General features: G+C 52.6%; 12 protein-coding genes across 12 annotated transcripts; 4 read left to right on the forward strand and 8 right to left on the reverse strand.

The window, feature by feature from the left end:
• Window positions 1–132: 132 nt before the first annotated feature.
• On the reverse strand, window positions 133–929 carry K489DRAFT_313870 (uncharacterized protein; the record flags this gene model as incomplete). Its single annotated transcript, XM_033600971.1, has 2 exons — window positions 133–315; window positions 516–929. 2 exons carry the CDS (start codon window positions 927–929, stop codon window positions 133–135), a joined length of 597 nt encoding a protein of 198 aa, XP_033462503.1.
• Window positions 930–1,626: 697 nt separating this feature from the next.
• On the reverse strand, window positions 1,627–2,024 carry K489DRAFT_368623 (Cyanovirin-N; the record flags this gene model as incomplete). The annotated part of the gene is made up of 2 exons (XM_033602970.1): window positions 1,627–1,817; window positions 1,892–2,024. The coding sequence occupies 2 exons, from the start codon at window positions 2,022–2,024 to the stop codon at window positions 1,627–1,629; spliced, it is 324 nt and encodes a 107-aa protein (XP_033462504.1).
• A 1,355-nt stretch (window positions 2,025–3,379) lies between these two features.
• Window positions 3,380–4,531, reverse strand: K489DRAFT_378015 (Maf-like protein). The gene is made up of 2 exons (XM_033604296.1): window positions 4,138–4,531; window positions 3,380–4,022 (listed from the first exon to the last, which is right to left on the reverse strand). The coding sequence occupies exons 1-2, from the start codon at window positions 4,333–4,335 to the stop codon at window positions 3,423–3,425; spliced, it is 798 nt and encodes a 265-aa protein (XP_033462505.1). The 5' UTR covers window positions 4,336–4,531; the 3' UTR covers window positions 3,380–3,422.
• Window positions 4,532–5,308: 777 nt separating this feature from the next.
• K489DRAFT_368625 (acetyl-CoA synthetase-like protein) lies at window positions 5,309–8,625 on the forward strand (the record flags this gene model as incomplete). Its single annotated transcript, XM_033602971.1, has 4 exons — window positions 5,309–5,645; window positions 5,738–6,276; window positions 6,304–7,442; window positions 7,521–8,625. 4 exons carry the CDS (start codon window positions 5,309–5,311, stop codon window positions 8,623–8,625), a joined length of 3,120 nt encoding a protein of 1,039 aa, XP_033462506.1.
• A 147-nt stretch (window positions 8,626–8,772) lies between these two features.
• Window positions 8,773–11,707, reverse strand: K489DRAFT_408127 (uncharacterized protein; the record flags this gene model as incomplete). Its single annotated transcript, XM_033607439.1, has 3 exons — window positions 8,773–8,900; window positions 8,957–11,156; window positions 11,207–11,707. 3 exons carry the CDS (start codon window positions 11,705–11,707, stop codon window positions 8,773–8,775), a joined length of 2,829 nt encoding a protein of 942 aa, XP_033462507.1.
• Window positions 11,708–12,641: 934 nt separating this feature from the next.
• K489DRAFT_378019 (alpha-acetolactate decarboxylase) lies at window positions 12,642–13,681 on the reverse strand. Its single transcript, XM_033604297.1, has one exon. It carries the CDS (start codon window positions 13,552–13,554, stop codon window positions 12,943–12,945), a length of 612 nt encoding a protein of 203 aa, XP_033462508.1. The 5' UTR covers window positions 13,555–13,681; the 3' UTR covers window positions 12,642–12,942.
• A 345-nt stretch (window positions 13,682–14,026) lies between these two features.
• Window positions 14,027–15,141, forward strand: K489DRAFT_421800 (calcineurin-like phosphoesterase; the record flags this gene model as incomplete). The annotated part of the gene is given in 2 exon segments (XM_033608230.1): window positions 14,027–14,512; window positions 14,528–15,141. The coding sequence occupies 2 exon segments, from the start codon at window positions 14,027–14,029 to the stop codon at window positions 14,837–14,839; spliced, it is 798 nt and encodes a 265-aa protein (XP_033462509.1). The 3' UTR covers window positions 14,840–15,141.
• On the forward strand, window positions 15,019–15,742 carry K489DRAFT_429729 (uncharacterized protein; the record flags this gene model as incomplete). The annotated part of the gene is made up of 2 exons (XM_033608385.1): window positions 15,019–15,141; window positions 15,191–15,742. 2 exons carry the CDS (start codon window positions 15,019–15,021, stop codon window positions 15,740–15,742), a joined length of 675 nt encoding a protein of 224 aa, XP_033462510.1.
• Window positions 15,743–15,856: 114 nt separating this feature from the next.
• Window positions 15,857–18,201, reverse strand: K489DRAFT_158603 (uncharacterized protein). The gene is made up of 2 exons (XM_033599280.1): window positions 16,884–18,201; window positions 15,857–16,819 (listed from the first exon to the last, which is right to left on the reverse strand). Exons 1-2 carry the CDS (start codon window positions 17,941–17,943, stop codon window positions 15,972–15,974), a joined length of 1,908 nt encoding a protein of 635 aa, XP_033462511.1. The 5' UTR covers window positions 17,944–18,201; the 3' UTR covers window positions 15,857–15,971.
• Window positions 18,202–18,519: 318 nt separating this feature from the next.
• Window positions 18,520–19,125, reverse strand: K489DRAFT_387419 (succinate dehydrogenase flavo protein subunit; the record flags this gene model as incomplete). Its single annotated transcript, XM_033606323.1, has 2 exons — window positions 18,520–18,706; window positions 18,758–19,125. The coding sequence occupies 2 exons, from the start codon at window positions 19,123–19,125 to the stop codon at window positions 18,520–18,522; spliced, it is 555 nt and encodes a 184-aa protein (XP_033462512.1).
• Window positions 19,126–19,457: 332 nt separating this feature from the next.
• On the forward strand, window positions 19,458–20,957 carry K489DRAFT_315382 (uncharacterized protein; the record flags this gene model as incomplete). Its single annotated transcript, XM_033601086.1, has 2 exons — window positions 19,458–19,613; window positions 19,668–20,957. The coding sequence occupies 2 exons, from the start codon at window positions 19,458–19,460 to the stop codon at window positions 20,955–20,957; spliced, it is 1,446 nt and encodes a 481-aa protein (XP_033462513.1).
• Window positions 20,958–21,327: 370 nt separating this feature from the next.
• Window positions 21,328–23,162, reverse strand: K489DRAFT_393258 (MFS general substrate transporter; the record flags this gene model as incomplete). Its single annotated transcript, XM_033606767.1, has 3 exons — window positions 22,823–23,162; window positions 22,119–22,757; window positions 21,328–21,998 (listed from the first exon to the last, which is right to left on the reverse strand). The coding sequence occupies exons 1-3, from the start codon at window positions 22,926–22,928 to the stop codon at window positions 21,328–21,330; spliced, it is 1,416 nt and encodes a 471-aa protein (XP_033462514.1). The 5' UTR covers window positions 22,929–23,162.
• Between the last annotated feature and the right edge of the window lie 138 nt (window positions 23,163–23,300).

Raw genomic sequence — 23,300 nt, forward strand, 5'->3', positions numbered from 1 at the left:
CTCGCCAGAGTGCTCTCAGGAAGTCACTCTCCGCTCCTCCACTTCGTGCAGACGCGCCGACACCAATCCCAGAACCCTTCTTCATCTCATGAAACAATCACTCCTCATTGTGGTCTGCTCTGCATGCGGTTCTTACGACTCGGCGAAGTCAGGGATCGGCTCATAGTCCTCGTCGTCCTTCTTGGAAAAGAGGCCTGCTCCGACCACCCCGACCGCGTTCAAAACGAGCGCGGACCATGACACCGTGCAGAGGATCCACGACTTATCCAGGGCCCAACCGTCGAAGAAACGATTGTCGTTGTTGAAGAGATATGCCTGGAACGGACAGAACTCGACGGGTTAGCGTTTCTGTCCATTTGTATCCTCGGGAGACTCGCCGGTGGCAAACATTCCGCCTTGGATCTTTCTTTCTCGATGTCCAGCATAATCCGTCCTGCTCTTTCTCCTGTGATGACGCCCCGAATGCGCCGAGGGACACACACCCAAAAAAACAAAGCAAAAGAGGGACGACTCACCACCAGCGCCATCGCGATGATCTGCCCCGCCGCCACCGCCGCCAGCAACCCCGACAGCAACTTCCACCCGGCCTGCCGCGTCGTCGTCCCGCCCGCCAGGATCGTCACGTAGGCCACCACGCACGCCAGCTGCAGGACGACGGAGAAGTTCATGAGGAACCCCGTGCTCCGCCACATGGAGCAGAAGTAGCGGTCCTCGAAGCCACGGCAGTCCTCCTCCGTCGGGAACGGCTCGCACTCGCCCGTCAGCGAGCTGCAGCGTTTGTGGAGGCCGTAGGAGACCCGCACGGCGGCATGGCCGTCGCCGCCCGAGGTGTATGTGATCCAGTTGGGCAGGGCGATGGCGGCGATGGTGCAGGCCGCCGCGACGAGGAAGACCCAGAGGGAGACGCCGTAGAAGATGCGGCGCGTCATGATGGGAGGGGGAGATTTCGGGGCCCACGGATGATGAGGTGTGGTGGTGGGACCTTGAGGGGACGCTCTTGAGCTCGACGTTGATCCCTAGGCGAGGACGGAGTGCAGGTCTTTTGAGATCCTGCCTGACTATTGCCCGATGGCTATGGCATGCGATGGTGATCAATGAGGCATTTAGGTTGTGGAACTCTAGCCTTATCGTTACCAAGGCTGATCATTCCCAGCGTGGAGCAAGCTTGAATTGAACTGGATGGATGACTCATCATGATCGACGTCATCGCAACCGAAGCCGACTGGTCACAATTCTGGGTGCAGTTAATAAACTGATGGAAGTCGCATTTGCTGATCCTTGAATTGCTGACGTCCGACAATGCGCAATCAGCGTCGGATGGGCAGATCAATATTCAACCTGACTTCGGAAAAATGTTCGTGTAGTAAGTGAGAGTGTAAGCGTCAAGGCGAACCTCACGAAAGATTCAAGGGTGGTGGACTTTGAGCCATTGGTATCGACGAGGGCGGGCTTACAAGAACGGACAAATCAGTGACTTCGCCACCAGTCTCAAGCACGACTATACGAATGTCAAGTATACGTTGGAGATTTCAATTCTTTTTTTCATTTCCATGTCTCATTCCCTCTTGGCCCATTGTCATCATCTATCTGCAGTAGACAGAGGAGAACGAAAAGAGCTCAAGGCATCTAAGAGTTCCAGTTGAACTGGCCGTCGTTGTTGTTCAACCACTCCTCGAGGTTGAGGTCGGTGTTGTTGAGGTTGCCCTCGCCGTCACGGAGAGCGGCGCGGAGGATGGGCTGGTTGGCGGCACCCTCGATGGAGAAGGAGATGTTCTCGGCGGAGCCAGCGAAGTCCCGACCGTTCCAGTCGAAGCGGCCTACAGGACGGATTGTTAGACTTGTGCTCTGCAGAACGGCAGCGAGGTGTGGTTGGAGGAGACCAGGAGCATACCGTTGTTGTTGCCGACGTGGTTGTTGAGGTCGATCTCGGCATCGACCCAGTTGCCGTCACCCTTCTGGAGGCTGGCACGGAGGATGTGTCCCTCGTCGACACGGACGTTCTGGGCGGTCTGAATGAAAGGCATGATGACTGGTGGGAGTATTGGTTTGTGGTGGTCGAGTTAAGTTCGGTGAGATGTGCTGAAAGCGGAGGAAGAAGAAGAGGGAAGACGATGAGTCCGTCAGGAACTTATATACACATCGTGAATCATGGAGCACGTCAAATGCTCTCATCACGATTCACCTTCCATCATCGCCGTAAACCGAAGCTGGGCCGATGCCCTCAATGTGGAGTCTCGATTCGCAATCGGGCTGTGAGACTCTGTCTGGTTCAGCCAGCGGATCGCGAATCGGCGACGCGCCATAGCTCTCGTTGGTGGAAAGGTGCAGCATTGTTGTCGGAGAGCTCCATCAGGGTCCAAATATCCCCACACCTTTCTCCCGTTCAAGTTTGGCGGGCAGCTTTGAGTTGCGGTATCACTGTCACTAAAACAGCGATTACGGCCACCGCCTGTGTCTAGGCGTGCTGTCTATAATTCTCGACATGCAGGCATCAGCTCCCGGACATGCTCAAGGCGTGACTTCGGGTTGCGGTCAGAGGGATTGAAGAGAGCTCAAGTTGGGCCAATGTCTCATCAATGAGAGCAACATCGACCTTGATCTTGTGCGAGGACCCCTCATCAGTTTGCCCACTTGCACACACTGTGTGATATATTATCCCTATGGGAGCACATCGTTCTCCTCCACCGTAACCACGCACTTGACAGATAATTATATTAAGAAGCATTGTTCACGAGACGGCCATATCAGGCCCAGATCACCTTCGCTCGTGGTTCGGCGTGCCGGAGGAGCGACGCTTGACTTGACGTGGGGCTTTTTAGAGTGATTTTCACAGCTGGTCAAGCTGAACTGAGCCCCAGGAAGGGAAGCTTGCGTGTGCGGCACTGCCCTGCCCCGCGCATTCTCGGCCGGGCCTGAAGTGGAAGCCGTTCCTACGCCATTGTGTTTCACAACGTCGAGATCAATTCACGTTCATACAATTCATAGCAGTCACGGTACTGCATGGTCCTTGCAGTCGCTTGCTGCGGCCAAGGATTCGTCGTCGTCAGCTCACGCATGGATCCTACCTTTGAACACGTTGCACCAATGATGAGGTCGACGATGTGCTCTCGGGCTGAGGATTGCAAGACCTGCTCCTCCTGTTCTTCGGGCGTTTCTACCCGACCATCGTGCGTCACACGTGTTCATCGATGAGGCCTTCGACGTGGAGCCGTCCCACACCGTATTGAGAGCTAGCATGGAAGAATCAGTCGTACCTACTCGAAATGTATGTTCACGCAGAGATAGGGCATCTCGAAGACACGAACCTCGACGCCGTACGCGAGATCCGAGCATGTTGGACGTGTCGCTGAGTACAGTCAAAAGAAACTTCGCACAGGGCCGAAAGGGAAAGTAGCGTTCATAGCTCGTGTCAGTCTATACAGTTACAGCAAGTCTTCCACTTCGGCGGGAACATTCGGCTCCGTGATGATCTTCTCAATGAGTTGCAGTGTCGCTCTCATGGGCAACCCTACCACATTGTCAAATGTCCCATCGATCTTCTCCACGAGAATACTGCCGATGCCTTGAATCCCATAGCCACCAGCTTTGTCCACCCCTTCCCGCGTGCGCACGTATGACATGATCAGCTCGTCTGAAATGGTCGGATCAAACTTCACGCGAGTCTCCTCGACGTGTGTCTCCACTGCGTACCCAGGCTCCATCAAGCTCTCCAAGGGTGCCATGCACACGACCGCGGTGTAGACTTTGTGCCAGCCGTCGTTAAGGTCGCGCAACATCTTCAGCATGGCAAAATGATCTTTCTCACTGCGTGGCTTCTCCAGGATCTGTCCGAGATGGGTGCTCACCACGGTGTCGGCGGCGATGACCAGCACCGGCTCGCCTTTCGGGTCGTCGATGGTGGCTTGGTAGACAGTTCGAGCTTTGGTCTGGGCGGTCTCGAGGACATATTCGAACGGGCCGAGGGACTTGTCTTCATCCTCCGGCACCGTCGACGGGACGATTTCCAGATTCGTCAGACCGATCTACCAAGGCGCCTGTTATTCGCGACTTCGTTCAGCACCGCGGCGGGTGACCTGCTCGGAGGCAGGGTGTGTGTTCGCTTTTGGGGGTTTCTTTCTCTCCTATTCAGCCACATACCTGCGCTAGCAATTGTCGGCGTCTCGGTGAAGCGGATGCGAGGATGATTCGCCGTCCTCGGATCATGTTGAGAGCAGGCAAATCGAGCGGCTTGGGCCCAATGGGCCGGCCGGGCGTTGGAGCGGTAGCGGGAGATCTCGTCTGCGACACATCGTCGTAGGACGGAGGAGGCGCGAGAGGGATCTTCTCGTCAGACATCTTGCTTTCCGTTCAGTCTACACAGACAAGGAGGGATTGTCCGCAGCGACAACACTGCTTGATCAAGTCGACCATGACGGATGACGCAGCTGTCGAGAGAAGCACGCACAGACCACCGCTTGAATTTCACCAATATTTACAGCCTGGAGCCCGCCCTGAAGTGGTTCAATCGACGAGTGGAAGATTTCCTTGAGTGGTTCGATTGATGCGTGGAGGATTTCCATCTTTACCAGGCACGCCAGGAAACCCAGGCATGTTGTAGATATAACCATTGGAGGCTTGACAGACTATCAATGCGTATATGTGTGCCCACCGGGAATCCGCATTTGGTATAGTAACGACAGTCTTGGGCCCACGTCTCCATCCTCGGAGGAGCAACAACCACGACTGCTCGCACACTCTGCGCCTATTTTTTGCTTGAACAGACGAGACCCTCAGCCCGAGACGATTCGACGGATTCGGAACATGCAAATAGCGTGATGCCTGATCCACAAGGCACTACCAGCCTGAAATCTCGCCACACATGTGGATGCAAGCCAAAATGTTTTCAGGCCAGTCTGGCTCAATGCGCCGCGGAAAGCACGGTCCTCGGCGTTCCATGTCACCACCGTTGCCCACTCAAACCCGTCGATCAAGCAAACTGCTGTTCAAATGAACATGTTCTTCATCGAAGAGCGTGATATCGAAACAATTGCCAGCAGTGAGATCAGCAGCCTGGACAGCTTTAAAGACACTTGACCATGTCGAACGACGGTCTGCACTCCGGTATCACCTGTCTGGTCCACTTCGTACCGTTTTGTTGTAACATGCCGGGTTTGTGGCTTCCCGTGGAGGGAGATAGCGCCAGATCCTTGCGTGAATGCGAGCGGGCACGTCAATGATCCTTCATTCTTTGCTTCTCTTACCTGAGCAGCATCACATGGATAGGTGTGAGACCACCTACTCGATCGTGACTTGCCAATCTTTGTGAATCATGACGATTGGCCAGCGGACACTCCTCGAGGTCATCGACGAAGTTGTTTCTACTAATCCCGAACGAATCTGGCTACGCTTTTTCGAATCTTCTGATGCATTGCTCAAAGGCGAATTACGAACCATGACATTTTTCGACCTTGATGTCGCGATCAATGCTCTGTCCTGGTGGATTCGTGAAAACCTCGGTGATGCGACTGGTAATCCAACCTTCTGTTACATAGGACCTTCGGACATAGCATATTATCTACTTGCCTTCGCTGCGAGCAGGTGCGGCTGGAAGTTAGGTCGAGCCATCATTATGAACTGCCCGGGACGTAACTCATCTAAGGCTCATGGTCCGTTCTGTAGGCGCTTTTCTCCTCTCCCAAAAATGACCAGAGTTCACATGTCTCGCTAGTACAGAACACGCACTGTTCGTACCTCCTAGCTTCTGAAGGGAGACATTTTAGCACGATCGAATCAATTGCACAGGCGTGTGAATGCAAAGATGTCAAGGCCTTTCCTCAGCTAAGCGAACTCCTGAACTGGAGCCGGGCGGAGCGGTTCCCCTCGCCGACGAGGTCTTTCGAGGACGCTGCCGACGATACATTCGTCATTCTGCATACATCAGGGAGTACTGGTTTTCCGAAACCTGTGGAAGTTTCGAATTCCCTGCTCGCAACCGTTGACGCTCAGCAGATTTTGCGAGATGTTGACGGCCGGAGGGTAACAGCGCATGCGTGGTCGAACAAGACCGCGTACTCGGCCCTGCCGCCATTCCATTCTGCCGCCTTCAATTGGCTTGCATTTTCAATATTTCAGAACACACAGTTACTCCTAGGACCCCCCGATGCTCCTCCGTCATTGTCCATATTGCAAAGGATCCTTGAGCTACAGATCTCGGATCTGGGCATGCTACTTCCAAGTCTTCTGAACGATATAGTTGCGGATCCACAGCTTCTGCCGCTCCTGTCACGATGGGAAGCTGTGTGCTACGGCGGAGCCTCGCTGTAGGCCGAAATTGGAGATGCCATCTGCGAGCATACCAAGATCTTCCAGACTTTGGGCTCGACGGAGACTTTCAATCTCCCAGAACTTGCATGGCGCGACAAGCAGGAATGGAAATGGAACAGATTCCACCCCGACCTGAATCTCGAATTTGTACAGCTCGACGATGACACGTTCGAGCTGGTGTTTCGACGGGACCAGGGGAAGCTTATACATCAAGGAGCATTCCGGACTTTCCCAAATCTCGAGAGCTATAGCATGGGCGATCTATACAAACGCCATCCTACTGATCCCGATCTATGGATGCACTGTGGTCGGAAGGACGATATCATTGTCCTCGCAAACGGAGAAAAGCTGAATCCGCGCCTCGCCGAGAATGTCATCGCACAACGTCCTGAGATCAAATCGGCGCTGATAATTGGTTCAGACAGAAGTCAAGTGGCCGTTCTCGCGGAGATGCGACCAGACTCGATACTTTCAACACTACCTGGAGACGACCAGTTGGCAGCTCTGCTCCCGGCGATCAAGGCAGCAAATGAAATCAGTCCCGGCCACGCCCATATCGATCCGCACTTTGTCCGCTGTGTTGATGCAGACACGTTTCTGAGATCACCCAAGGGAGATATCCAGAGGAAGAAAACCCTCAAGCAGAACTCCTCTATAATTGAAGAAATCTATCGAAATGGCGAACAGGTGTCCTTGCACATTGCGAAATTGGATTTTGATGATTTCTCCACGCTTACAAAAAGCATAGAGGACCTCGTCACTGTTCAGTGCTTCCCAGGAGCTAGACTTGGCCATGACCAGCAACTCTTTGAACTCGGTTTGGATTCCCTAAATGCGACACGTCTGGCTAGAGCGCTCAAAGCCGCCTTGGAGGAACACAATCCTGGCTCGGCCTCCAAGATGACAGTCAGAACCATCTATGAATTTCCCACGATTCATGGCCTTGCCACAGCCATCATGCGATTAAGCCAGGGCAGCGATGATCGAAATTCGCTACCAACCAAAGAACAACGGGTAGGAGAAGTTCTGGAGAGATACTACCAGGAGCTAGCACAAATCCCGCAAAGCAGCACGAACAACAAGGCTGTTCCTACACAAGGAGCAACCATCATCCTCACAGGTTCTACAGGCTCGCTCGGGTCATATGTCCTTGATTGTTTGATCCGAGATGGGAATGTATAGCAGGTCATCCGTCTCAACCGCACGCGAGATGCCAGAGACCGACAAAGCGAGACCCACAAGATCCGTGGATTGACCACGGATTTCTCGAACGTCGACTTCCTGAAAATCGACGTGAGCGCCAGTCACCTCGGTCTGAGCGTCGAGGCGTACCAAGACCTGCAGAACCGAGCCACACACGTTATACACAATGCATGGCCTGTAAATTTCAACATGCCTCTCGCCGACTTCGAGTCCCAACTTGATGGATGTCTGAACCTCATCCAGCTGAGTTGCGAGAGCACCCATGAGGTCCCAGTCACTTTCCTCTCCAGCGTCGGTGCAGCGAACAATTGGTCGACTTATCACGATTCACGCGTCCCGGAGTCGGCGATTGAGGATTTACGGACGAGCGAAGACATGGGCTATGCGGAGTCGAAACATATTGCGGAACTGCTGTTCGCACGGGCGTGTAGGACGCATGGGATCAGCGCGGATATTTGCAGGGTCGGTCAGATCGCTGGACCGGTAAAGACGCCCGAGAAAGGCATGTGGACTCCCAACGAATGGTTCCCGAGCTTGCTGCTGTCTTCTCAGACGATGAATAAAATTCCTCGCTCGCTCGGCGCTATGAACAGAATCGACTGGATACCTGTGGACTCGCTTGCCGATGCGATCGTCGAGCTAGCGGTGCTTTCACAGTCTAGAAGGTCCTCCGTTTCGTCCCTCAGCAAGCTGCCCTTCATAGGATACCTGTTTGAGCAAGCCACAGACCCGCAAGAACTCCAACGTGCCTGTTTCATACACCTCGTGAATCATCGCCATTCAAATTGGAGCGATCTCCTGCCACAAGTGGTGTCCTCATGGCGGCCTGACATGAATATCATTCCCTACAACGAATGGCTCGGGGCACTTTCTCAGGAAGGGGATCGCCGAGGAGGGAAGGGTGGCCAGGCCGGGGATGGTATATCTAGCCTGCCAGCAGCGAAGCTAATTGATTTCTTTCGTGCTCTGGATGCATCGAAGGATGACTTAGCGAAGCCTCCCCAGGCAGTGTTCATCACAGATAGAGCGATGCAGCGGAGTCGGACATTCAGAGACATGAAGCCCATCTCTGCGGAGTGGATTTTGCTGTGGCTTCGACAACTTGGGTATTCGACATAGATGGCTGTAGGAATTTCGGAAATATTTGATTGTACCGTTCAAGGTCGACGGACGATATCTTGTCTAGAAGAATGACGATCAGGAGTATTGATTTTGTCGACAAATTGTTCAAAGTGTGGCGGGGTGTTCAAATGATGTCGGAATCAATCATGTGGTCTTGAAAAATTCCGCAACGCCATCATCTAGATTCTTGATTCGTAGAGGTTTCACGAAATACTTGTCGATGCCTGCCGCGAAGCACTTCTCTTTGTCGCTCACAGAGTCTTGTCCAGTGACTGTTGTAAAGTTAGCATTTATTGCAGCAAGAGTAAAGGCAGGGATTTGTACGGACTGATGAAAATGATCGCTGGACGCAGTCCTGTGCTTCTTTCGAATGCCCTAATCTCCTGACATGCCTGAATGCCATCGCAATTGGGCATTTGCAAGTCAAGCAGAATGAGATCGACTGGGTTCTCGCCACCTGCGGCTGTCTTATATGCGTCGATTGCCTGTAGGCCGTCCTCGGCGGTCGAGTACGGATACTTGCGCTTTTCGCAGTACATGCTCACGATGCGAAGATTGATCGCATTGTCGTCCACGAGCAAGCACGATTTCGGACTGTGCGGTCGAATGGGCCCGTCCGAGTTACACGAGTGATTACGTGGTGTTAGTCCGTCCTCGCTTTGCGCCGCCTGCGCGTCTGCTGCTACTTTCGCAGCTTGGGCTTTGCGGAGAGCGACTTCATCGCTGGCCTGGACCAGGATATGCTCGAGTTTTCGGGAGGTGAATGGCCCGGAGAAGAAGAGAGTGGTCGCATGGACGAGGGTCAAGGATGGCTGGTACATTTCTGCCGGGATCAGGGCAACGCTCATGATGGACTTGGAGGCTTGTTCAAGCAATTGGTTGAATTCGTCGCAGGAGTTTGCCGTCATCACGACCGCAAGTGATTCCGATATTTCAGTCGACTCTTGAAGTCCTCGTGAGACCAGGAATGACTTAAGATGCTCTACCACAGCTGAGGACGACTCCGCGGCAAGAACACAAAACTTGCTGATCCCAATGTTGAGCCTTTCGTCCAGATGTCGTGGTCTCGTGATAGGGCAAAGCAGAAGTGGATTTTGCAATTCAACCCGAAAATGTGAGCCTTTGCCTGACTCTGACGATACCAATGTGACACGGCCTTCCATAACTTCGGCCATCTTGCATGCCAGCGGTAGTCCGAGACCGACACCCGTGCTGTGCACATTGATTTTCTCGTAGGCGTAAAAGATGCGTTGTTGATCGGCCGCCGCTATCCCGCATCCCGTATCTTCGACATCGAAGTAGATGCATGAGAAGTCTGGCGAGGCAGTCGTAGTTATTGCGATGCTCCCCCGAGTTGTATTTTGCAAAGCATTGAGAACCAAAGATTGAAGGCATTCAACCAAAGAGGCCATGTCGATCATTGTAAGTTCCACTTCGGCAGGCAGGCGATTCCGGAAGAATACGAGTAGGCGATCGAGATGCCCTTCGGAAACGTAACCAACGATGGCATCTAGAAGATCTGATTCAACTTTGTTTAACTTGTCGGGCAATACCTTTCTTGTGATGTCACTGGTCTCCGTCAATCGGTTGTATTTGATTGCGTTGTTGACAGTTGACATAAGCTCTCGCGCAGAACTTCTGATAATGCTTAGGGTCTCATGATACCTCCCCGATTTAGGTTGATCCTCGGTGATGGAGAGGGTGGAAAAGTCTCGCTCACTTTGGGCGGTGAGATCAGCTATAAGCAAATCGAGCGATCCGAGAATACCATGTATAGGTGTGCGCAATTGATGTGTTATGCCCCGCATGAATTGATCTCGAGCTCGAAGCGCAATCTGCAACGCCTTTTCTTGCCTGATGCTGGTGAGAAGATTTGCACAGCTAGTTGTGAAGCGGATATCAATATCGTCAAAGATGTAGGTGATGTCATTCGTCGCGACGACGAGAGCGGTTGCCAATGGTCGTTCTGGCAGCTTGGCTATGATGGCTCGGATGGGTTGGGAAGCCTTCAATCGCTCATGGTTGTTCGTTCGAATCGATTTATTTATGTATTCGTCATCTTCCCAGATGGCGCTCTGGTCTTTAGGGGGTACGATAAGCGGGCCATGGTCGTATATGCGAGCACCGTGAGCACCAATCGATGTAAGCCCGATCTGCGCTTCTGGAAACACCTGTCTCAAAATGTCCATTACAATTTGCTCCGCCTGGTCACTGGAGCCGCTAGAGGCTGCTAGGCGAAGTAGGAGGTCGTTCTGCTCTTGCTGCTTGGCGCGCTTACGTCGCGAAGCGCTGATGATATCTTGGGTGAGCATGTCCGCGAAGGTCACCAATGTTGTGAGTTGTGTTTGTGTGAGACCGGGTCCGAGCGTGCTTGATGCAACACACAAGGAACCGAGCGCGATTACCTCCCCATCGTCCGCCTGACATCGCAGCTGTGTTCCAGCATACATCTTCAGGCCACCTTTGCTGACGGGCGGCGATTCTCGAAATCTTGGGTCTACAGACATGTCGGGAATGAAGAAAACGGACTGGTTAGGTTTAGCAAGTATCTCAACGACGATCAGGAAGCCTCACTTACACCAGGTGATTGTTGGATGGTATGCGAGCAAGTACTCTCTCTTCTGGGCACGTGCGCCAATGGAATTCCTGCGGTGACGAGCCTGCGGAAAATGTCATTCTCGAGAATGCCGATGATGGCAAACTCCCAGCCGATGACGCTTTTTACTATGTCGAGCTTCGTCCGCATTTTCTGCAAGGCGGCAGTATCCTCGGCGAGATCCCTGGTATAGTACCAGAGCATCGTCAACCGTAGCCGCTCATTTCGTGTCAATGTAGGGTATAGGTAAGGGTCGCGTAATCCAGTAGGATCCTGGGACGGACAAAAAACCTCGTGATGGGGGTCATCCTCACGAGTGTAATTCTGTTCACAGAATTCAGGGCTGTAGTCGGCCAGCGGTTCTTTTGTGCTGAGGGGATCAAATATTGGACCCTTCTCCAGAGGTTGTTGCGGTAACAAGAAGCCTTCATTTCCATATTCTGCGCCGGTGTGAGCGCAGGGATGGAAAGAGTTGGCCAGCATCGCTTTCGCTTTCTGTATGTCTCTGATGAGAGATTGCTTCGCCAGACGCGATCTGATTAGCGATTGCTTCGATATGACGAGCCGATATTCATGGTCTTGGCGAGCGGTGCGCTGTGAGAATGTTGCTTTGCGATGTGTACACTACATTAGGCAATGCTTCTGCTACTGAAATTTCACATCCCTATGTGTCGACAGCCTGTGGTACTCTTCAATGCTTGCTTCACAAGTAGAGATAGTAGATCCATAAATCACGGTGAAGGACACTTCTCCGAAACCTAGGATCGACCGGTAGGAGTCGAAACCACGTGAGCACTATGCTCTCACAGCCCTGTCGTTAAACATCTTGGTCCAGAAGCGATGATGTTCATACTCGTCAGCGGTTGAGCGAGGATCAGGGTAGCGTGTCGCGATTCTTCGTTGAGTTACGATCTGGAGGTAGAGGTCGATTTCTGGACTCGTGCCCGCTTCGCGAATGGAGCTGCACATCGGGGCACGCTCGCCGAAATAAGCTCTCGTGATTCAAGCCCGGGACAAAGCCGGAATTTGCTAATAATGAGAGTTTGTGCCATGACCTAGTTGATCAAATTCAAGCACAATCCGTACGCTTCGGAATGCCGAGATATTTCGTTGAGTGCTCAGGTGTGCAGGTGGATTATTGCCAGCAGGGTGGTCAGGAACACCCAACAGTACGACTTACCGCAGTCTATCCTTGATCACTACGTGCACCATCATTACGGCAATAGTTGCAGGACTAAGAAAGAGCCTCTAGTCAGATAATACCTCTGCGGCACGAGTAAAACCGCACCGGCATTAGACATGGATTTGGCAGATTCACAGTAATAATAAGCGGGTGAACCTTGGAAAGTGCGAGGCTGCGAGCCGTCAAATCGGACGGAGCACTCCGAGATCTAAATAAAAACGACAATCTATCTTACTCCGCATAGCGAATCGTCAGCAAGGCAAAGTTTATATTAGTCATCACAAAGTCGCGTATTTGATAAGTCATGGAGGAGCTGCCAAATTCTACCGATGCCCGCAGAGAAGTTTTGGCGCCTGCGGGAGTCGCCATGGCCTGATTCTCTGAAACACGAAACCTCCCATCGTGTGAAAGCGATCTCATGGATGCAACTAATTCGCTACACGTTGCCGTCTGAAGATTGAAAGCAACCCGTATGACCTCTGGAACACCGAATGATGTCGCTTGAAAGCCTCGCCATCCTTCTTCCATCATCCTTTCAAAGTTGCAACTCGTCATAATCCTCGTCTTGGGGAAAGCCTAGATGAAAACGGCCGCACTTTGACCACTCTAAGACAGCACCTTCATCAGTCTCAAACTCCACCACGCGTCCGCCATTTCCTTTATCCTCGCTCAAGAAGCAACATTGCAGACCTTCGCCGCTGATGGCCGATTGCCAGTTGGGCACAAAGAATCCAAAGATCGTGCCCTTGGCATCCCAGTACGTCTGCTGTTTGGTGTTGATGTACTTGAAAGGCCCACGGATCCGAAATGGCATGGTCGTATTCTTTCCAGCTTGGAAGACCTCCAACAGTTTCTTGTTCGTTGTGCTTTGTGGTGGCTTGACACGCTGCGTTGGCTGGAAGATGGTCACCATGACAAAAGGTAGCTGGTCATCTTTCTCGGCCGGTTCTACATCGCCGTCTTTGTCGATACTATATGCTATGCCGTCTACCTGGACGAGGTCACTCTCCTCATCTTCAAACACTCCTAAGCCATGGTTGCCGTGATTCGTCAGGAACGCCACAGGTGGTCCGCCGTCTTTCAGGCCGGCGTTGTAAGCCGAATGAAGCGAATATTGAAAAATGTCATTTGGTATAGACTTGGCCATCGCTAGCTTGTGGCTCACTCGAATTGGCCTTTGAACGCGGTCTTGGACAGTATCTGGCACGTTCGTAGGCGAGAAAGAACGAAATGCTGGAACCTAGAACGCAACTTCATGGAAGCGCTGCAGGGCTGTCATGTGTACGAGGATAAACCCCGCCATGATGGCATGGTGGTGTGTTTTCTGTCCGCACCCTGGGGTGGCACAAGTCCGATCTCTGTGATTCAGAGCCTACCAAGAAGCATATGTCCACATTGCGAAATACCCGTCACGTTCCATAGGCGAGCCGAGCATGACGAGACTACTAGGTATCTGTGAATCCATCGCCTCCGGTATATGATCTCGGTCTTTCCTCGTCTTTGGGCTGCACAGGGGCTCGATTTGATGCCTGGCCCGAACCCATACGACTTTCCATCCTTTCAAGAAAGAAGCCCGTCTATACTAATCATACTGTAATTGACCCGCAAGTCGCGCGACAATGGCGTTTCAGATAGTTTCAGACTTGCACCTCGAGTCGCCCAAAGCATACGACGTCTTCGAAATTGTGCCAAAAGCACCTTATCTTGCCTTACTTGGAGACATCGGCAACATTGTCCCACACAAGGAGGAGGTTCTTGCGTTCCTGACGACTCAACTCAAGCAATTTCGAGTTGTGCTGTTTGTTCCTGGAAACCACGAGGCTTATGGTTCGACATGGGCCGCGACCTACGAAATCATGCGGTCATTTGAGAAGTCCGTCCACAGTGACGATTCACTGGGAGAGTTTATTCTCCTTGACCGAGGCAGTTTTCAAGTTCCAGGAGAGAAAGTCATCGTTCTCGGCTGCAGTTTGTTTTCCTCCGTGCCGCAGAAAGACGAGATGGCCGTCAGTTTTGGAGTAAACGACTTCTTCCAGATCCACGACTGGGAAGTCGCAGCACACAATGAAGCACACCGAAAAGATCTCGCGTGGCTGAACGATCGGGTTCGGAGTCTGTAGGGCTCAGATTTCCAAATTCTCATCTTTACTCACTGGAGTCCAACAGCAGATGCACGCTCGAGCGATCCGAGACATGGAAACAGCGCAATCAAGTCCGGATTCTCTACAGATCTTTCTAGCGAGTTGTGTTTTACAGACAGGAATGTGCGTGTGTGGGCATTTGGGCACACACACTACAATTGTGATTTTGTCCTCGAGTGCGAAGAAGCCAATACAGGCCCCATCAGGCTTATCGCAAATCAACGTGGCTATTACTTTGCTCAAGCAGACGGCTTCGATGTTGACAAAGTTGTCGTTGTATCGAAAGTGTAATTATTTGCCCATTGGCGGGGTGACAGCGAGCATGAGTACTGTACAATACGCGCGTGATACTTACGGACTCAGTAGGGCCATCCATAGCCAGTTCTCAAAAACCCCCAACGATGATGATCTGTAGCAAAGTATAACGAAACAACTCAGCTGCCACAGAAGTTGCAGATCTCACCAATGATATGGCAGTGACCGTGGACTCGCTCTTGACCTCTATATCTGAAGCTCTGAGCGCGGCACATGTTCCCTGTGTTCTATGGGGACACATGATGCTTGGCGTACACGGAGTCCCGACTATGATTGGTGTAGGAACCTTCACTGTAGTCGTTCGTGACGATGCTAATCAATCTACAGTCAATCGACTTCGTAATTGCAGATGAGGACCTAGAGTCTGCACGTCAAGCCTTTGCTTTGCCAAATTTGTCAATTTGCAAAGAAGCACTAAAGTGTTTCATGCTCTCCGGAGAAGACTCTATACGGTTGCCAGCTTTGCATATGCATGTGCATACATCTGAATACGAAGTCAATGTATACCTTCAATCCTCGACACTGTGGTTCTTGCCTTCACTCACGCAGTCGATGCTCTCGGCACTGGCCCCGGCGCTTCCACCTTATCTACTTCTCGCATCAGATCGAACATCACTCCCACCATACCGACCTGGTCGGGGCTGTGGTTATTTACCGATCAGCGAGCATCCAATCATGGTTCCGCAAGCTGTCGTCTTCCTCGAGGCCTTTACACGGATGCTTGCACTCGATTTTGGAGCTCGAGATGTCAGCCAGTGCATATACACGATATCATATGTCTCGCAGTACATCGACGCAGATGGTCTTCTCGATCTTGAGGAGTTCCCTGAGCCGATGAGGACATTCTACGTGCAATTCCGTCAAAAAAATGGCATGTAATTGCGCGAGAAGACTTTACAGCTGAAAGATGCGCTGGGCATACCGCTGGAAGATTCGCATGATGATTGATGAAGATGGCAGTGTCGTTCATTTTAGACGTTCAAGGTAGATTATGGAGCCTATCAAGGATCCTGACTGAACTCACTACACGATTAGATACCCAAAGAAGACCCGATGGCGCCTCGACTCCGCAACAATCTCAAACGAAGAATACAGTAATGTCCCTCCTTCACACCCAGGTATTCTTCCCGCTCAACTCGTCTGTGGCATGGAGCCACATGGTAGCAGTGTCTCGCGGACCTGCTTGTCTCATGTCGTGATCATCCTGCATATTTCCCACAGGCTCTCCAGATCGGGGAAATGTTGCAGCAGGTCGAAGAATCATGTCCTGGCGAGCTGGAGCATCTCGCTGAGACTTTCCAGTGTCCGTGCTCTTCCGGCGTGGTCGACGTGCTCGACTCCCAGCGCGGCTTCTCGTTCTGACAGGAGGATGGTAACGGCGAGAGTCGCTCATTTCGCGGCGCGTTGTGTCGTTGCTGGGCGGTACTGCAGGCGCAGCGGCGTGAACGGGTGGATTATAGCCTCTGTTCTGGACCGTCCTATCGTGTAGCGTAGCGAGGTCGAAATGTTCCACACGTGATCGCATTTGAATTCCCAACCCAGGGTTTTGTGTCCGCCGGCGAGCAGAGGTTGGGCTTGGAGGTGGTGGGAGCTCTTTGTTCGTGTTGGCACCGAGTGGAGGCGACCTTCTTGGCCTTGGCGGACGACGGTGAGCTCCATGTGGCACTGGTTGAAGCACAAAGCGCTCATTCGTGATGGCTGACGGGGGAACATTTACTTTCAAACGCGGTCTGTCAGCGTCCAAATGTCGTTCCCGTGCTTGGTTGAAGTCGACTATGGGCGACTTGGACGGAGGTAATTCTCCAAATAAAAGGACATCGATGCGATCAAGTAGACCAAGCTTCGACTGCTTTGGCTTGGCGCCAGCCGTAGACTCTACCACAAGGTCCTTTGCATCGTCTTTAGCCGCCATCACCTCACTTGGTGTCTCGTTGAAGCCTCGTGGGATTGCTCGTTCTGTAATAGAAATTAGCGTAAGCGGACTGATAATGGTTGGCTGGCTCGGTCATCGTTTACTCACCTTTGACCAATCCTCCATTGAGATCAACGTCGATGGTCGTGACCAAGGACTTTTCGGTGGCTTTGCCGGATTCAGAATATTTCTTTGGCTTCTTCTGCTTCTTTTTCTTCGACTTCAATTCCTTTGCTTCAAGTGGGACATGTGGCTTCACTGGCTGCACGATCGCGCTAAATCGTGCCTGCGGATTGGCAGTTTCGTTTCGTGGGAGCTCAATGTCGTCAAATCGTGATCGCGAAGTGGGCTCTTCGATTTGCGAGTGCTTGATGGTGTCTGGATCATGTAAGGAGACGTCTTCCGAATAACGTGGGAACTCGTCCGTGCTATGCACGAAGTACTCCTCCTCTACTGATACTTGTGGTACCTTGACCTCAGTCTCCTCATCCTTCGTCAATGCAACTCGCGGCACCCGGAACACCGGTTCGTCATCTTCCGGCAATGCGACTTGCGGCACTCTGAAGACCGGCTCGTCATCTTTCTTCGGTGAGCTTCTTCGCATTCTGAAATCTGAGTCGTCATCTTCAGGTAGTGCGACTTGTGGCACTTTGATCTTCTTTGGCTCCTTCTCTGGGGTCGTGAAGCCTGATGATCCATTGTGTACCGGAGTCCATACACGATCTGTATCACTATCGGCACCATTGACACTGTCTTCTTCATCGTAATCTGCAAGGAGTTGATCTGTCCATGTGTCGAGCTCTGCAGCGGCCTCCGGATCAATTGTGCGTCTGTTCCCGAGCTGCGTCAATGAAGGCAGAGAGCCGAGTTTGGACCATGAATCTACATCATTTGCGAAGGATGCAAAAACTTTATCGAACGACTCTGATCTTCGACGGCCAGAATCCGATGTTGGTGATCGCTCCTCCAATATGTCTTCAGCACTGTAAATCGAGGAGGCAGCTCGTCTTAGAGGCCTTCCTTCGCTTTTGCGAATTGGCTTGAAATTGGCTGCGAATGCTTCGTAGCTGCTTGATTCTGGGCGTTGAAGTTGCCGTGCTATGGATCGTATGGACTTTTGTTTCTGAAGCTCACACTGATCGCGTTCTGTCGTTCCCTGGATTGCCATTTGCGGGTGCCGTAGCGGGCAGTTCAACTTAGAAATGGATTTCTGAAATATATCAATAGTGGTGATTACTTTTGCAATGTGTCAAAAACCCAAGAAAAGACCAAGGAAAAATGAAACGATCAGAGCGTATATACGAAGCTTGATATTGCTCGCCGAGATACAGTGGTGCTGATATCAAACATCGCTGCACGGCGCGTACTGCTACACACACGTTGGTCCACGTGATGGAATTTCTCCTGCCTTTTCCTTTCGTGTCTGAGTACGCGACTATCTCTGCGCATGATAACATTAATATTTTCTCGATTCGCGCTCATGGAGAAGTTCATGTTGCAAGGTGACGTTGTAGTTGGTCGGCAGACAAAACTGGAGTGACGCATCTTGGAAAGCTTCGTCCCGCGGGCGTCTGCTCGGGGCCAAAACATGTGGCGCAGCAAGTTTTGAAACATTCCATTGGAAGCGTAATTTAGCTGTACAAATCAGAAAGGCGACCATCCAGAGTCACTCTGCACCTGAGTGAACACACAACTCCGCTGAAGTATACCGCAAAGAAATATCTCTGTACATTTTATGGTGCTCCTACTGGGCAGCAACAGTCTTCTTCGCCGTCCAGACTCGCTTGATCGCCTCAGTGATGCCGACGTCGTTGGTCTCGAACTCGTACCAGCCCCATCCAACAACAAAGACTGCGAGGACGTTGGCCCAATCAAAGACCTTTCGCAAGATCGGTACGCGCCAGTTGGGTAGGTAGTCGGTGATGCAAGACCTGTTCATGTCAGCTTATAGTTTCCTGTCGCAACCCTCCGTCTGATCATACTGGAATCCAATGTAGGTGTGAACGATGATAAGGCTGATGAGAGTACCGTCCAGGAGAGGGTTGAGCGAGCCAACAGCGAATGGCAGGATGGTGATCGGAATCAAGCCAACGGAGACGAGACGTTCGGCGGTCCAGTGGTAGCTGCCGTGCGACGGGTGTGCGTGAGGGACCTTGACAGGATCATTGACTGTTCCTTGGATGGCTTGAGGAAGCGGTGGGAGAATGGCCATGCGAGCGGAGGTTTGGAAGGCAGCGCGCTGCAGAGCCCATTGCTGCGACCTGAAGGCGGGAAGCGTCGCACTGGCGGTACGCTGAACGGGCGCCCCGAGGCATTGGCGAAGGATTGAGGAGCGGAGAGCGGATGCCATGGCTGCGAGACTGTCGACTGAACTCGCAATCACGTTGATGAAGTATTGGGGCTGTCGACGACAACGTGTGCGTGTGTGTATGAATCGTGAGTATTGGTGACCCCAGGGTGGAGAATGCTTTCCCGAGGCCTGGCGAATCAGCAAGCAGCTCATTGGCTGGTTTCCAACTCGGGGGCTTCGTCCCAAGACTTTCTTTTCCGCCGGCGGAAGCCGGACAGCAATCTTTGTAGGTCAAGCCAGCTCCACTGTGTGCATCGCGACGTCGCAACGAAAGCTTTCCTAAAGCCATCACGTCCAATCTTTTCTTTTCCTTTGCTCATAATACTCCGGCAATGGCATCGAGAAAGCTCGCGCTGAGCCTGCAGCAGGGCCTACGCGCCCAACGTGCCATCAACGCTGTCAAGCCCAACATCACTCGTCGGGCTTTGGCTACTCCTGTTAGCCATGGCAGCATTACCGAAAGCACCACTCTGAGCAATGGCTTCACGGTACGTGGCCATTGATGATTGCTGTGCATCCTGGCTGACGATGGGAACATACAGATTGCCACCGAGCACTCGCCATACGCACAGACGAGCACAGTCGGTGTCTGGATCGATGCTGGTTCTCGCGCCGAGACCGACCGCACCAACGGCACTGCTCACTTCCTCGAGCACCTTGCTTTCAAGGGCACCCAGAAGCGTAGCCAAAGTCAATTGGAGTTGGAGATTGAGAACATGGGTGGTCACCTCAATGCCTACACCTCCCGGGAGAACACCGTCTACTACGCCAAGAGCTTCAACAGCGACGTTCCCAACACTGTGGACATTCTGGCCGATATCCTGCAGAACAGCAAGCTCGAGCCATCAGCGATTGAGCGTGAGCGTGATGTTATCCTTCGGGAACAGGAAGAGGTGGACAAGCAGTTGGAGGAAGTCGTTTTCGACCACTTGCACGCAACTGCATTCCAGAACCAGCCGCTCGGACGCACCATTCTCGGACCCAAGGAGAACATTCAGTCCATCTCGCGCGACGACCTGACCAGCTACATCAAGACCAACTACACTGCTGACCGCATGGTCCTTGTTGGTGCTGGTGGTGTTCCTCACAGCCAATTGGTCGACCTCGCAGAGAAGTACTTCTCCAAGCTCCCCGCCTACAACCCTGACGCCCAAAACAACGCTGCTGCTCGTGGCATCGAGTCCAAGCCCGATTTCGTCGGCTCCGAGGTCCGGATACGCGATGACACCCTGCCCACCGCCAACATTGCCATTGCTGTTGAGGGTGTGAGCTGGAAGGACGACGACTACTTCACCGCGCTCGTCACCCAGGCCATCGTCGGTAACTGGGACCGTTCCATGGGTAACTCACCATACCTCGGCTCTAAGCTCTCCACCTTTATCCACGACCACAAGCTCGCCAACTCCTTCATGTCCTTCTCCACTTCCTACTCGGACACTGGTCTTTGGGGTATCTACCTGGTTACCGATGCCGTCACTCGCATCGACGACTTGGTGCACTTCACTCTCCGTGAATGGTCCCGTCTGTCATACAACGTCAGCGAGGCCGAGACCGAGCGCGCCAAGCAGCAACTCAAGGCCAGCATTCTCCTCTCCCTCGATGGCACCACCGCCTCAGCCGAGGACATTGGCCGACAAATCATCACCACTGGCCGCCGTCTTTCACCTGAGGAGGTCGAGCGTGTCGTTGGCAGCGTCACTGCCGCCGATGTCATGAGCTTCGCTCAGCGAAAACTGTGGGACCGTGACATCGCCATCTCGGCTGTTGGCAGGATCGAGGGTCTCCTCGACTACGCCCGTATCCGAAACGACATGAGCCGCAACCTTTCATAGAGCGGTTGATGGATAGCATGCTGTGTAACAACGGAGTGAGAATCTCGGAGAAAAAAATGGAATTGGCTCGAGCGTCGTGGAAGCAGTGTCATCGTACTAGGTATAGAAAGCCAAACGTCCCCGCAGCGGTCTTGTCTGCTGGCGGTCCACCTGCAAATGGCAGATGGATTCAGGCGTTGATCTCATGTATATGTATGCTCTCGAACATTGCATCTCCTTTTCGAAATTTCTATTTCTTTATTGAATGCGACACGTCTGTTGTTGTTGTTTTGGCCGTGGTAAGCTGAGATGATTAAGTCTAAATATACAGCGGTGTAGGGGAGATCATTATTCGTAATTATCTTGACCTCACGGTCATGTTCTCATTGTCTCAACTCGACTGCGTGCGCACCTTCCTTCGCAGCTTGAACAGACTCCCACTCGTCCAGATGACGGCGGGTATGGCAGTGAACGCGCTCAAGCAACCCAGAACGAGCGTCATCGTTGGCCAGCCTTTGGACGAGTTGATCAATCCACCCAGCAGCGGACCAATAAGGCAGCCAGCCGCCCAAGCCATGTTGAACAGACTATATGCGGAAGCATACGCACCGTTCTTGCCAAAGAACCCAGGTGGGTGCTTCTTCTCCTTGGTATCGACTACGTAAGCGATCTCGGCCATGATCGGGGTCAAGGCGAGCGTGAGCCCGAGGCCAATCATACACAACAGCGCGCATAGCAGCACCTTCTGCTCCATACCATTGTGGTCCACAAGACGGAGGAGTATCAGGAACGGCACGGCGAGGATGAAGCCGCTTGTCACCAGCCATCGGGCGATGTTGAAGCGGTCCGATGCCCAGCCTATGACGGGTCCTACGAAGGTCGCGGCCACTATTGGGAGGAAGATTAGTCCGGCACCGGTGGAGTTCCAGCCGAAGGTGTCGGCTACGAACAATGGCAAGGTCGCGTCGAAGGAGGTCAGGAGAGAGGCCTGCATGGCTGAGAGCCAGAGTGCGCAGAGGAGGCGACGGGAGCTCAGGAGGAAGATGACGGGCGGCAAGCGGCCTGTGAGGCTTTTGCGAGTTTTCGCAGTCTCGCCGGTAGCCTCGACGATGTCGTCAGACCGAGTTCGCTCGGCTTTGACATTATCAGGTGAAGTGATATCGGTAATATGGTCGTTTGTACTGCCGCGCTCAATGTCGGGCTCATCGGAGACGATATCTGTGACATCTGCCTCCTTTTCTGTCTTGGTTTGCGAAGTCGTCTCGACAGGCGGAGTGTCATCTGGCAACCACCGTCGAGCAACTTTTTTCTCGATCATGACCAATCGTAGGAAGATATCGAGAATGATAATTCCAAAACCCATAGCGAAGACAGCATAGTATCCAGCCTCGGCGAATACAATGCCTCCGAGCAGAGGCGCCAGAAGTAGTGCGAGAGACAAAGCCAATCCCACATAGCCCATGGCCATTCCCAGCTGCTCCGATCCGAGGGTGTCGACCAGCAGAGCTAGACCGACCACCCATGCCACAGCAGCGCTGACGCCTTGAAGCACACGGCCGGCGATGAGCACCCCTACGCTTCTACCAATGCATAGAAGGACGGTCGACCCGCCCAATGCGATGAGACCAGCCAGCATTGGCCATCGTCGAGATTCGATCTTGTCCGCGCACCAGCCGAAGATCGGAGATGCGACCAGTAGCGCGGCACCATAGACGGCCAGAAAGATGGAGATCCAGGTTTGGGTGTCATCTTCAGCAACTGCAGCTCGGGAGTTGAGGGCAAAGGGGAGTACAGGGACGATGATTCCGTAGAGGAAGATGTCTGCTCATTCCATATCAGACCGAGATGAAAAACTTTCGAACGTTCCTGCCTTATCCTCGACTTACCAGTGAAGATGGCAATACATATTACAATGATGATGAATGTACTAGAGCTTCGAAGCTCCAAGAGGATCGGACGCTTGGTGTAGCGACCCGTCAGCCAGGCGAACATTGCGAGTGATGTAGTTTTCTATGACGTCGAATATGTCGAGGCCTCATGAAGAGAATTTCGGATGACAAGCACCATATATGAAGACTCTGATGTTAACGGAGAACGAGGATGTCTGGTCTATGGGAGAACATAAAGCAGTCCATCACTGCAGCATATATACTAACAGCAATAAAGTAGAGGCGATGTCGTCTACGCGCGGATACCATTGACCACCAAACGATCTCGTGGTACGATCCCGGGAACGACTAGTCCACTACGACAGTGCTGTTTTTGTGGAGTAGGGCGCAAGAAGAGTCATGCCCGCCTGCATAAAACGACCTTGGAATGGTACAGTCCACCAAAAAAGTGGTTCTTTCCTGCCCGTTGCATAAT

This window comes from Dissoconium aciculare, assembly GCF_010015565.1.
Source record: "Dissoconium aciculare CBS 342.82 unplaced genomic scaffold K489scaffold_3, whole genome shotgun sequence".
Taxonomy (NCBI): domain Eukaryota; kingdom Fungi; phylum Ascomycota; class Dothideomycetes; order Mycosphaerellales; family Dissoconiaceae; genus Dissoconium; species Dissoconium aciculare.